Source organism: Fringilla coelebs (assembly GCF_963513975.1).
Source record: "Fringilla coelebs genome assembly, chromosome: 30".
In the NCBI taxonomy this organism is placed as follows: domain Eukaryota; kingdom Metazoa; phylum Chordata; class Aves; order Passeriformes; family Fringillidae; genus Fringilla; species Fringilla coelebs.
Genome location: NC_140056.1, coordinates 1,564,965 through 1,578,125, shown reverse-complemented (window position 1 = coordinate 1,578,125; position 13,161 = coordinate 1,564,965). Strand labels below are relative to the sequence as shown.

Sequence of the window (13,161 nt, the reverse complement as noted above, 5' to 3'; positions counted from 1 at the left end):
TGTCGGCTTTCCAAGGCTCTTCCTGGGACAGGCAGCCAAAAAAACCTCACAGGGATGGGGACAGGGACGGGGTCCAGGCCAGCAGCCCTACTCGGCGGGGGGAGGTGGCCTTGCCAGCAGATGGAGGGAGGATGGAGGATGAGGGAACTTCATTAAAATTGCTCAACAAGGGCGGGTTGGCAACTTCAGCAAACCCCAAAAGCCACCCTCACAGATGTTTCCTGGTTTCACACCCGCCAGGGCCCGAGTGATCCCCGCCGAGCTGTTCCTGAGGTCCCTGCCACAAAACTCTGTCACACTGGGCTTGGATTTTCCCTTTTCACAGAATGGTTTGGGTCAAAAGGGATCTTAAAGATCATCTCAGTCCCACCTGAGACATCTTCCACTATCCCAGGTTGTTCTGAGATCCATCCAACCTGGCCTTGGACACTTCCAGGGATCCAGGGGCATCCCCACTCACACAGGGAGGAATTTCTTCCCAAAATCCCACCTAACCCCGCTCTGTGTCAGTGGGAAGCCATTCCCTGTGTCCTGTCACTCCAGACCCCTGTCCCAAGTCCCTCTCCAGCTCTCCTGAAGCCTCTTCAGGCACTGGAAGAGGCTCTGAGCTCTCCCTGGAGCCTTCTCAGCTCCAGGTGAGCACCAGCCAGGCTCCAACCCTCAGAGCACTTCTGCTGGGATCCCAGAGCTCCAGGTGGGACAATCCCACTCAAAGAACTCCCTGACACAAGTGGGTCACAGGCTCCACATTTCCCCACTGGAGCTGCAGCCCGAGGTTCTCCCTCCCTTAACCCAATTTACCCCACTCCCAGTGAGGCACTGCAGGGCTGTGGGTTTTTTGGGGAAGGAGCTTTGCTGACCCAGCACATAACTTTGCTCTGCATGAATCAGTTGCTGTGCAGTCTGCAAACACATCAATTGTGGCCTGACAGGAGGAGGAAGGAAACACACAATCTTCCCTCGGATTAAACCAGGGATTTCGACAGTCCTCAAAACAGCTGCGAGGGGACTCAGCCACCCAGCAGCTCCTCCAGCCTCCTGAACCACTGAGCAAGGAGAAACCCCTTGTATCCACAGAGGTTCAACAAGCTCAGGAACCAACACAGCAAAAAATCCCTGAATTCCAGAATCCCTGAGGCTGGAAAACCCCTCCAGGACCATCGAGTCCACGCTGTGACCGATCCCTGCCAGAGCCCTGAGTGCCACATCCAGATGTCCCTCAGACACCTCCAGGGATGGGCACTCCACCACCTCCCTGAGCAGCCCCTTCCAGTGCCTGACAACCTTTTCCATGAAGAAATTCCTCCTGAAATGTGTGGATGTGGCACTTGGGGACAGATTTCAGCAGTGACCTGGCAGGGCTGGGTTAGTGGTTGGACTCGAGGGTCCAACTTTAATAATTCCATGATTCCAAGTCTGGGAGAACCTTCACTTCCCAGCTACCCCTCAAGGGAGCATTTCCAGGAGAGCAGGACAGGGATGGTGGGCAGGAGAGGTCCCAGCTCTGCTCGAAGCAGCCAGAAACATCGTGTGGATGTGACACTTGGGGACACATTTCAGTGACAATCTGGCAGTGCTGGGTTAATGGTTTAGACTCAGAGGGCTTTTCCATTCCCAGGAGAGGAGGACAAGGATGGTGGGCAGGAGAGGTCCCAGCTCTGCTTGAAGCAGACAGAAACCTCCCTGGGCACGGAGCTGTGACACCAAATCCTTGTCCCCATTCTGCTGAGGAGCATTTTCCCCCTTGCCCCAGCACAAGGGACAGAGAACAGAGCTGGACCGACCACCGCTGCCAACATCTGGCTTTGAATAACGAATAATAAATAAAGAATAATAAAGAAATAAAGAATAATAAAGAAATAAAGAATATTCAAGTCCTATAAACAGCTGGTTCTTGCTTCCCTAGGGTCAGCCAGCCTTGACACAAACCACAGAATCCACGGCTCACATCAGAGCTGCCCCTCCACACCACATCCCACGGAGAGCAGCGGACACCGCGTGCCCTGCTCCGGGCACGACCCACCCTGCAGGGCGAGCAGGAGCCGTGGCCAATTTGCCACCCAGCAAGAAAAGAAGCCTGGGAGGGCTGGGGGGGGTGGCCCCACGAGCCCCCCAGGCGCCCGAGGCACGCGGCCTGGGAGGAAAAACATCTTGGAAAAGTCGCTGAATATTTCGGCTCTGAAACGCCGGCGGCGGCGCAGGAACGGAGGCTCGTCAGGAATGCAATCCCCAGGGCTCCTGAAATACATCGGTTTCCTACTTTCCTTTTTTTTTATAGGGAATGATCCGTTTGATACATTTACATAATGCCATAATCTGGAGGAATTTCTGTCTCTTTCCCCTCCACAGACATCCTCTCGGCGGGAGAACAAGACCGTCTCTGTGACGGCACCGCGCTCCCTGGATAAACACTGCTCCTGGGGACAATTTTCCTTAATTAGAAGTATGTTAACAGGACGAGCACAAAGACAAACTCCCGCCCCCAAGGGCGCCGGACGGACGGACAGACACCCCGAGGGTCCAGCACTGCCCCCCTGCTCCCAGGAACAGCCAAGTCCTTGTGTCCGAGCAGGGCAGGAGGGGGACGGCTGCCACCGCCGCGCACGGCCACAGCCGTCGCGTCAGCCTCGTTGCCTCAGCAAAGCAGGCTCAAAAATAAATAAATTCACCCCCCTCTCTGCTGAGATGTTTCTCTGCGAGGAGGAACCGCTGGGTGGAAGTCGGTGGCCCTCGGCCAGGACGTCTGACTCGGCTCTGGGATGGATCCCTGGGGCTCTGCGCGCACTCACGGCCGCCCTGCGCCAGCCAAACGTTCCTCGGGGGGTGACACAGCCCCCACACACAGAGGGACATCCCAGCCTGGGGACAGGCTGGAGCACTGCCCTTCTGCAGGGAGCCCTGGGACCCCCAGTCCATGTGCTGTCTGTGCCCTGGACCCCCAGTGCAGCACCACTGAAGGGGAACCGTGACCAAGGCATCACCAGCGCCTCTCCAGCCCCTCTCTGACACCATCTCCACCTCCCCAGGGTGGGGACACCCCAAACCTGCCTCCTCTTCAGGCCATGTTCTCCTCCAGTGCAGCACCACGGTTGTATCTGCAGGGGAACCATGTCCAAGCACTGACACCACTTCCAGCTCCCCAGAGTGGGAACACCCCAAAACTGCCCCCTCTTCTCTATTCTGGTGCAGCACCATGGCTGCATCTGCAGGGGAGCCATGTCCAAGCAGTCACTGACACCATCTCCAGCTCCCCAGAGTGGGGACACCCCAAAACTGCCCCCTCTTCATGCCATGTTCTCCTCCAGTGCAGCACCATGGCTGTATCTGAAGGGGAGCCATGTCCAAGCAGTCACTGGCACCATCTCCAGCTCCCCAGAGAGGGGACACCCCAAAACTGCCCCCTCTCCTCTACTCTGGTGCAGCACCATGGCTGTATCTGCAGGGGAACCATGTCCAAGCAGTCACTGGCACCACTTCCAGCTCCCCAGGGTGGGGACACCCCAAAACTGCCTCCTCTCCTCTATTCTGGTGCAGCACCACGGCTGTATCTGCAGGGGAGCCATGTCCAAGCAGTCACTGGCACCTCTCCAGCCCCTCTCTGACACCACCTCCAGCTCCCCAAGCTGGGGACACCCCAAACTTTCACTCCTCCCCATGTCCTGGCTCAACCCCGCAGCATCCCTGCAGAGCCTGGCTGAGGCACAGGAGGTGGGAAGAGCAGGAACAGGGATGGAATGAGCTGTGGAGGGCAGCCAAGGGACTGCTAATTACTCTGCCTTAATGAGACCATTCCATGGGCACAAATATTCCACAGAGGCTGAGGGAGGGCCGGGGCACTTGGCTTCCTTCTGGGTGAGAGGAGAGAGACACAGGCTCGATGGGAACCCGTCACTGGGGTGATCTGGGGGGAGGAGAAAGCAGAAATGGGGCCAGCGTGGGCAGGAAGGGTCCCAAGGGGCTCCTGCAGTGAGCCTGGCACGAGGCAGTGCAGGATGGACACACAGATGTGTGCTGGGACAGACAGATGTGTGCTGGGACAGACACGCTCCTGTCCATGTGAAATCAAACCCATCCCTGGGCACTGATGACTCAGGACATTCGTGTCACCCTTTTGTCTCCAGGAATGCAGCTCACCCGTGCCACCACAGCCTGGGGGGGTTGCAGGGGGTCTCAGTGCCCTTGGGAGATTTATTTCTGTTTCCTCAATAAGGGGAGTCAGAGGTGCTGGGCAGAGCCACAGCAGGGTCCTGAGTATCAGATCTTCGTTAACAGACTGATTAAAATCACCACCATGATGTTGTCCCCTGCCACACAATGAGCTGGTGTGAATGCACAGCTCCAGACAGTCCCTGTGCCCTCCATTCCCTGTTCCCCCAACCCCTGCTCCCTCCAGCTCCTGCTTCCCTTCATCCCCTGCTCCCACCCAATCCCATGTGGTCGCTGCTCTCCTCTATTCCCTTCTCCCACCCAGCCCATTCCCAGCTCCCAACCATTCTGGTCCCTGCTCTCCCCTGTCCCCTGCTCCCATTTATCCCCTGCTCCCATTTATCCCCTGCTCCCATTTATCCCCTGATTCCATTTATCCCCTGATTCCATTTATCCCCTGCTCCCCTCCATGTCCTGCTCCCATTTATCCTCTGATTCCATTTATCTCCTGATTCCATTTATCCCCTGATTCCATTTATCCCCTGATTCCATTTATCCCCTGCTCCCATTCATCCTCTGCTCTCCCCTATCCCCTGATTTCCCCCATCCCCTGCTCCCCTCAATGTCCTGCCCCCATTTATCCCTTGCTCCCATTTATTCCTTGCTCCCATTTATTCCTTGCTCCCATTTATCCCCTGATTCCATTTATCCCCTGCTCCCCTCCATGTCCTGCTCCCATTTATCCCTTGCTCCCATTTATTCCTCGCTCCCATTTATTCCTCACTCCCATTTATCCCCTGCTCCCATTCATCCCCTGTCCTCCCCATCCCCTTCTCTTCCCCAGCTCCCACTTTCCTCCCTCACTGCTACAAGAACAGCCATAAACAGTTAAAAAGGAAAAAAAAAAACCCAACAGAAAGGAACCACGAGATGAAGTTACCAATCATCCCCCTCTCCTGCCAAGTGAGTTCACGTCGGAGCCTCTTTCTTGGCCAGGATGAGGCAGCAAGGAAGAAAAATAGCTTTCCATGCAAAGTGAGGGAAGAAATGTACTTGGATTCCTCTGCAGAGCAACACAGCCCTGAAATCAATCTGTCCCAGCAGCCACAGCTCCTCTCTCTGCCTGCTGGCACGGGGACAGGCCATTCCAAGTGACAGCGAAATGGAGTCAACGAAAACACCCCCGAGCTGGGCAGCCTGGGATTGATGCTGCCCAGGAAGGGATTTTAATGGTGGCCAGATTGCTGGTGTTTAGGGTTTATAATGCACTCAGGATCAAATGTCCTGATATTTCAAACCCCTTCCCGGGGGCTTGTTTTAGAAAGGAACACAACAAACCTTAAGCTGAGAAATAATAAATCATGGCACCTCTGCAGCCTTTCCCCAGCAACCCTGCATGGAGCCTGCTGAGCTGCAGGATTCCTGCCTGCTCCTCCTGGGAAGGAGCAGAGCTGGACTGGGAAATGGGAAGGAGCAGAGCTGGGACTGGGAAGGAACAATGCTGGGACTGGAAGAGCAGAGCTGGACTGGGAGAGCAGAGCTGGACTGGGAGGGAGCAGAGCTGGACTGGGAAGTGGGAAGGAGCAGAGCTGGGACTGGGAAGGAACAATGCTGGGACTGGAAGAGCAGAGCTGGACTGGGAGAGCAGAACTGGGACTGGGAGAGCAGAGCTGGACTGGGAAGGAGCAGAGCTGGACTGGGAGGGAGCAGAGCTGGGACTGGGAGAGCAGAGATGGACTGGGACAGCAGAGCTGGAATTGGGAGAGCAGAGCTGGACTGGGAAGGAGCAGAGCTGGGACTGGGAGAGCAGTGCTGGGACTGGGAAGGAGCAGAGCTGGACTGGGAAGGAGCAGAGCTGGACTGGGAAGGAGCAGAGCTGGACTGGGAAGGAGCAGAGCTGGACTGGGAAGGAGCAGAGCTGGACTGGGAGGGAGCAGAGCTGGGACTGGGAAGGAGCAGAGCTGGGATTGGGAAGGAGCAGAGCTGGACTGGGAGGGAGCAATGCTGGGACTGGGAGAGCAGAGCTGGGACTGGGAAGGAGCAGTCCTGGACTGGGAGAGCAGTGCTGGGACTGGGAAGGAGCAGAGCTGGACTGGGAGAGCAGTGCTGAGACTGGGAGAGAGCAGTGCTGGGAGTGGGAGAGCAGAGCTGGGACTGGGAGAGTGGCACTGGGACTGGGAGAGTGGCACTGGGACTGGGAGAGTGGCACTGGGACTGGGAAGGAGCAGAGCTGGACTGGGAAGGAGCAGTGCTGGGACTGGGAAGGAGCAGAGCTGGACTGGGAGAGCAGAGCTGGGACTGGGAGAGCAGAGCCGGGACTGGGAGAGTGGCACTGGGACTGGGAAGGAGCAGAGCTGGGACTGGGAAGGAGCAGAGCTGGGACTGGGAAGGAGCAATGCTGGGACTGGGAGAGCAGAGCCGGGACTGGGAGAGTGGCACTGGGACTGGGAAGGAGCAATGCTGGGACTGGGAGAGTGGCACTGGGACTGGGAAGGAGCAGCAGCAGAGCTGGGATGAGGCAGTGCCAGCTCCAGGCACCTGCCAGCACAATCAAAGCATCCCCTGGCATCACCCAGCTCAGCTGCTGATCAGACCCTCCCGCTTCTGACCACGCAAAAAAAAACACAGAAAAGGGGAAAAAGAAAAAGGGGGAAAAGAAACTGAAAGAGCACCAGAGGGGGAGGGGAGGGCAGGGAGAGGGGAGCCACCCCAAGAGCTAGGAGAAGCCCAGTGCTCTGGCTCCTGACACGTGCTCCCCAGTATTTTTCCACAGTGCAAGCAAAGGGCTCCTGCCTTGCCCTAGAGCAGAGTGTCACCCGATCACAGAGCACCGGAGATGGGGATTTAACACCTCTGTCAACGCCAGCCTGGGCACCCAGAGGTGACCAGCACAGCCCTGGCCTGCTGCCAGCTCAAGGTGGCCTCCCTAAGGACAGCCCTGGCCTCCAGAGAGGTGTTCTCACCTCCTGGTGTCACCTCTAGGGGACAGGGACATGAATCTGATGGAAGGAGGCACAAATCCCCCAGCACAGCTGCTTCCCTCCCTGGTCAAGGATTGCTCAAGGATGTGATCCCTGAGAAATGGCCCCAGGATGGGGGGACAAGGCCAGCAGGATAAACTTGGAGAGCTGGGGGAGCTGGGGGAGCAGAGAGTTCTGGCCATGACACGGGAAGCAGCAGCACAAGAGCCCAGCAACAGATTTTAATTATTATTTTTTAGTGCTCTGTTTGGCTCAGAAATTCCTTGGAAGCCCAAGTCCAAACAAACAAGGACATTGTCTGGGGAAGCACGTGGAGGCTGGAATCTGCTTGAGAAAACCCACGGGATCACAAAGTCCCCGCAGGTCAAGGATCTGCCACGGAGCACAGAGGGTCCAAGGGGAGCTGTGACAGGTCCCCAGCTGTCCCCTGCCCCGCTCCAGAGGGGCTCAGGGCTGACAGGGGGTTCAGAGTGAACCCCCCTGTGCCATCCTGATGCTCCAAGGGGTCAGGGCAGCCTGATCCTCTGTCCTTGAGCCTGCCAGGATCCTCCCTGCCAGGAACACTGCAGGATTGTCACACGGAGAGGAGGAGAGGGACAGCAGGATGGGAGGAAGGATAAGAGGAGTTCCTCTTGTTACAATTCAGTGCTGGCAGGAAGGACAAGCCCTTCCCGTGCCTCATCCTCATCATGGGGGTGACAGTGCCACTTCCAAGGTCCCTGTGGAGATGGGGACAGGCTGGACCCCTCCCCACATCATCCCACCTGTGCCCCGAGGGAGGCCAGAGCCCCCCCAGCCCACTCAGACCCATGGTGGAGAGAAATTATCCAATTCCCACACAGAGCAGGAATTTTTGTAAGAGAAATGGATGGAAAGCTTCACCAGCCTCTGATTTTTAGTGCATCCCCAGAAAAAAGACCTGGGGGTAGGGAACCAGCCAGCTCAGATCAAGTGAGAAAATCAGTGCCTGTGACAAATATCCACGGGCAGCGAGGTGGGAGCCGAGGGGGAGGCGCTGCAGGAAGCCCTGAGGCTGCCGAGCCTGCGGAGAGCAAAAAGCTTGGGGAGTGTAAGGACCAGGGGAACAATAAAGCTCTGAGGACATCGGGTCGTGCCAAGGGCTGTTAACAGCCCTCATTTAACACATCTCCCACAGCACAAGTGACAGGGATCTCCGCAGGAGCCGAGCAGGACAGGGAGGCAGGGGAGCCATCAGAGCCGGGCTCATCCCAGGGTCTCCCCCTGCAGCTGCAGCTGCAGCCGCTGCTCTGCTCTGCTTTCCTCTGCTTTCCTCTGCTTTCCTCTGCTTTCCTCTCCTCTGCTTTCCTCTGCTTTCCTCTCCTCTGCTTTCCTCTGCTTTCCTCTGCTTTCCTTTCCTCTGCTTTCCTCTCCTCTCCTCTCCTCTCCTCTCCTCTCCTCTCCTCTCCTCTCCTCTCCTCTCCTCTCCTCTCCTCTCCTCTCCTCTCCTCTCCTCTCCTCTCCTCTCCTCTCCTCTCCTCTCCTCTCCTCTCCTCTCCTCTCCTCTCCTCTCCTCTCCTCTCCTCTCCTCTCCTCTCCTCTCCTCTCCTCTCCTCTCCTCTCCTCTCCTCTCCTCTCCTCTCCAGCCCCTCGGCATCAATCTTTCCCCATCAGATGCCAGCTCAAGCCCCATTAGCAGCAGGCACAGGGAGGCCCCATCCCTGCTGGGAGCAGATCATGCCATAAAGAAGGAAATAAAGAGGGAAACCACTAATTGGATTCACAGCGTCCTGCAGGAGAGTGACATTATCTCCTCATCCCCACCCCAGCTCCCCCAGCGCCGGGGGAATTCACTCCTCCACTTCCTTTGTGATGAACCAGCCTCACTCTGAGGGAGAGGGGCACCTCAAGAGAGCCCCTAAATCCCAGGGACACCCCAAAATCGCAGGGACACCCCAAAATCCCAGGAGGGGAGCAGGAAGCCGAGCCCTGTCCTGCTCAGCTCCACGCTATCGCCTGGGAGAGCAAAGGGCGAGGCCTCTCCCTAAAAATACACCCTGCCCTAAAAATACACAGGGTGAGCTTAAATTAACTGTGCACACACCCTCAGCAGGGCCCACAGCCTGCCCAGCCCAGCCACACACAGACCCCAGCACCCCCAGCACCCCCAGGACCCCTGGGATCCCCAGAATCTCCAGGACTTCGAGGATCCCCAGGATCCCCAGGACCCCCAGGACTCCCAGGATCCCCAGGATCCCCAGGACCCCCAGAACACCCAGGATCCCCAGGATCCCCAGGACCCCCAGGAGCCCCAGGATCCCCAGGACCCCCAGGATCCCCAGGACCCCTGGGATCCCCAGAATCCCCAGGACTTCGAGGATCCCCAGGATCCCCAGAACCCCCAGGATCCCCAGGATCCCCAGAACCCCTCGGATCCCCAGGATTCCCAAGATCCCCAGAACCCCCAGGATCCCCAGGACCCCTGAGACTCCCAGGACCCCCAGGACTCCCAGGACCCCCAGAACCCCCAGGACCCCAGGATCCCCAGGACGCCCAGAACCCCCAGGATCCCCAGGACCCCCAGGACCCCCAGGACCTCCAGGACCCCCAGGATCCCCAGGATCCCCAGGATCCCAGCTCAAACCCCACTGCCCTCAGCAGAGAATCCCTCTCAGCTCCAAGATCCACCCAGGACCTTCACTCCTTTGCAGAAATCTGTCCATCCCAATTTGCTGGATGAGCCATTGCTCCCCCAACAGCACAGTGGGTGGGGTAAGGGGATCCCTCTTCCCCCTGGAAGCCTCCCCAGTTTCAGGAGGCAAAAGACACACCCAGGGGAGGCAAAAACCTGACAGAGACCCACTGCAAGCCCCAGACCCTCCAATTCCACCCTGACTGACTTGGGCAAAGGATAAAAGCAGTGACAGCAATGGTGTCCCACATCCCAGCTGTCCCCAGATGTGGCACTCACTGCTCTGTGCAGGCAGGGAAGGTGCTGGAAGCCCACAAGGACACCTCAGGGAGCACCAAAATCCCAGCCAGTAACTCTCCCTCCCATCCAGACTGCAGAGCTGGGAGCAGCAAGCCCAAGCAGGGCACGGAGCTGTGACCACACTCATTCTGGCCACAGAGCCACCAGCAGAAGGAAACTGCCACCAGCCACTCACACCATGGCTCAGTGGCACCCACAGAGGCACCTTGGCTTGGGAGTTTGTTCTTGGTCACTTTTTGGGGTGGCACTTGGTCATTTTTTGGGGTGGGACTCGGTCACTTGTTTGGGGTGGGACCAAAGGAAGCAAGAACTGCCATCCCAAAACCTGCTCCACTCCTCCCTGTATCATTTCTCCTCATATCTGCACACCAAGAAATTACTAAACCGGATAAAAATAACAAAAAAAGAAAAGGGAATGACCTGTGGGAAGCTGCCTCCTTCCCAGTTTCACCCACCATGGCCTGGGAACTGGGGATGGGGGAGCAGGATGGGGGGTGGGCACTCACGGTGCAGGCTCAGGGAGATGTTGATGGACCTTTCCTCCACAAAACCCTTCAGGTTGGGGATCTTGGCACACTTGAGGATGGTCTGGGAGGCACTGTCACCCACGTGGACCCAGCAGACCGTGTCCTCCACGTAGTTGAAGTCCATGGCCGTGGTCTGCTTGGCGCTGGTGGGGGTGATGTTGGGCACGGGGGCCCCGCTCAGGTACGTGGCCAGGATGTTCTGGGAGTTGGCAATGAGCAGCACAGGAGGGCGATCCACAGGCTCTGGGGGCAAGGAGGGGACAGCAGGGTCAGGGCACAGCTCAGTCCTGTGGCTGTAACCCCAGGGAAGAGCCCAATGTGGGGGTCATGGTCTGCAGAGCTGCCCTGAAGCACCAGCAGAAGATGCCCCTGCTGAGGCTCTCACCATTCTTGGCTTTGCAGGATCTGTTGTCTGGCTGCAGGAGATACCCCTCGACACAGCTGCACGTGTAGGAGCCCTCTGTGTTGGTGCATGTCTGGCTGCAGGTGCCATACACGGTGCATTCATCAAAGTCTGGGAAAAACAGGAAAAAATCCCAAGGTTTGGACCAGGAAAAACCCTCCTTTGCTGCTTGAAGAGGAAATGCAGCCCCACAGTTTATCCAAGGTGGAGCTGGAGAGGAGGGGATGATCCCTGAGCCAAAGGGACCCTCACAGCAGCCTGCCAGGGAATCCCATCCCATGGATCCCATCCCATAAATCCCATCCCACAGATCCCATCCCATGGATCCCAGCCCAACCCATCCCATAAATCCAACCCCACAAATATCATCCCATGGATCCCATCCCATCCCATCCCATCCCATCCCATCCCATCCCATGGATCCCATCCCATCCCATCCCATCCCATGGATCCCATCCCATCAATCCCATCCCATCCATTCCATCCCATCCCATCCATTCCATCCCATCCCATCCCATCCCATCCCATCCCATCCCATCCCACCCCATCCCATAAATCCAACCCCACAAATCCCGTCCCATAAATCCCATCCCATCCCGTGGATCCCATCTCATGGATCTCATCCCACAAATCCCACCCATAAATCCAATCCCACAAATCCCATCCCATCAATTGAATCCCATCAATCCCATTAATCTCATAAATCCCATCAATCCTATGCCATGCCATTAATCCCATAAATCCCATCAATCCTATGCCATCCCGTAAATCTCATCAATCCCATCCCATAAATCCCATCCCATGGATCCCATCCCATCCCATCCCATAAATCCCATCCCATGGATCCCATCCCATGGATCCCATCCCATAAATCCCATCCCATCCCATCCATCCTATCCATCCCATCCAATCTAATCCCAGACCATCCATCCCATCCCATCCCATCCCATCCCATCCCATCCCATCCCATCCCATCCCATCCCATCCCATGGATCCATCCCATGGATCCATCCCATGGATCCATCCCATGGATCCCATTCCACCCCATCCCATCCCATCCCACCCCATGGATCCCACCCCATCCCATCCATCCCATCCATCCCATCCCACTAATCCCATCCCACCCCATCCCATCCCATCCATCCCATCCATCCCATAAATCCCATCCCATCAATCCCATCCCATCCATCCTATCCATCCCATCCAATCTAATCCCATCCAATCTAATCCCATCCCATCCTATCCATCCCATCCTATCCATCCCATCCCACTAATCCCATCCCATCCCATCAATCCCATCCCACCCCATCCCATCCCATCCCATCCCATCCCATCCCATCCCATCCCATCCCATCCCATCCCATCCCATCCCATCCCATCCCATCCCATCCCATCCCATGGATCCCATCCCATCCTATCCTATCCATCCCATCCTATCCATCCCATCCCATCCCATCCCATCCCATCCCATCCCATCCCATCCCATCCCATCCCATCCCATCCCATCCCATCCCATCCATCCCATCCCATGGATCCCACCCCACCCCACTGCCCTGTGCTGACCCCAGCTCTCCCCATCCCCTTTCCCCCCACGGCCAAGCCCCGGCGCTGCCACCAGCAGTGCCACTGTCCCCATCCCCGAGGAGCCCCTGTCCCCATCCCCGAGGAGCCCCTGTCCCCATCCCCGAGGATCCCCTGTCCCCATCCCTAAGGAGCCCCTGTCCCCATCCCCAAGGATCCCCTGTCCCCATCCCCGAGGAGCCCCTGTCCCCATCCCCGAGGAGCCCCTGTCCCCATCCCCGAGGAGCCCCTGTCCCCATCCCCGAGGATCCCCTGTCCCCATCCCTAAGGAGCCCCTGTCCCCATCCCCGAGGAGCCCCTGTCCCCATCCCCTTGGAGCCACTGTCCCCATCCCCTTGGAGCCACTGTCCCCATCCCCTTGGAGCCCCTGTCCCCATCCCCGAGGAGCCCCTGTCCCCAGCAGGCAGTGGGGGCTCTGCCCAGCCCAGCCCCACCTCTGCAGCTCCTCCTGTCCTCGGCCAGCTGGAAGGAGTGGTTGCAGTAGCACACGGGGCCGGCCAGCGTGGGGGCACAGTGGTGCTGGCAGTCCAGAGCCGAGCAGTTGGCCAGTTGTTCTGTGGGGACAGGGAGGAC

General features: G+C 57.8%; 1 protein-coding gene across 1 annotated transcript in view; it reads right to left on the bottom strand.

Moving 5' to 3' along the window:
• LRP1 (LDL receptor related protein 1) overlaps nucleotides 1-13,161 on the bottom strand; it is a 110,080-nt gene that overhangs the window by 70,632 nt on the left and 26,287 nt on the right. Inside the window, exons 4-6 of the mRNA XM_084223713.1 lie at nucleotides 13,023-13,142; nucleotides 10,990-11,118; nucleotides 10,584-10,847 (exon numbers count right to left, since the gene is read on the bottom strand). Of these exons, the coding sequence (XP_084079839.1) occupies nucleotides 10,584-10,847; nucleotides 10,990-11,118; nucleotides 13,023-13,142 (513 nt within the window). The remainder of the gene's footprint in view (nucleotides 1-10,583; nucleotides 10,848-10,989; nucleotides 11,119-13,022; nucleotides 13,143-13,161) is intronic.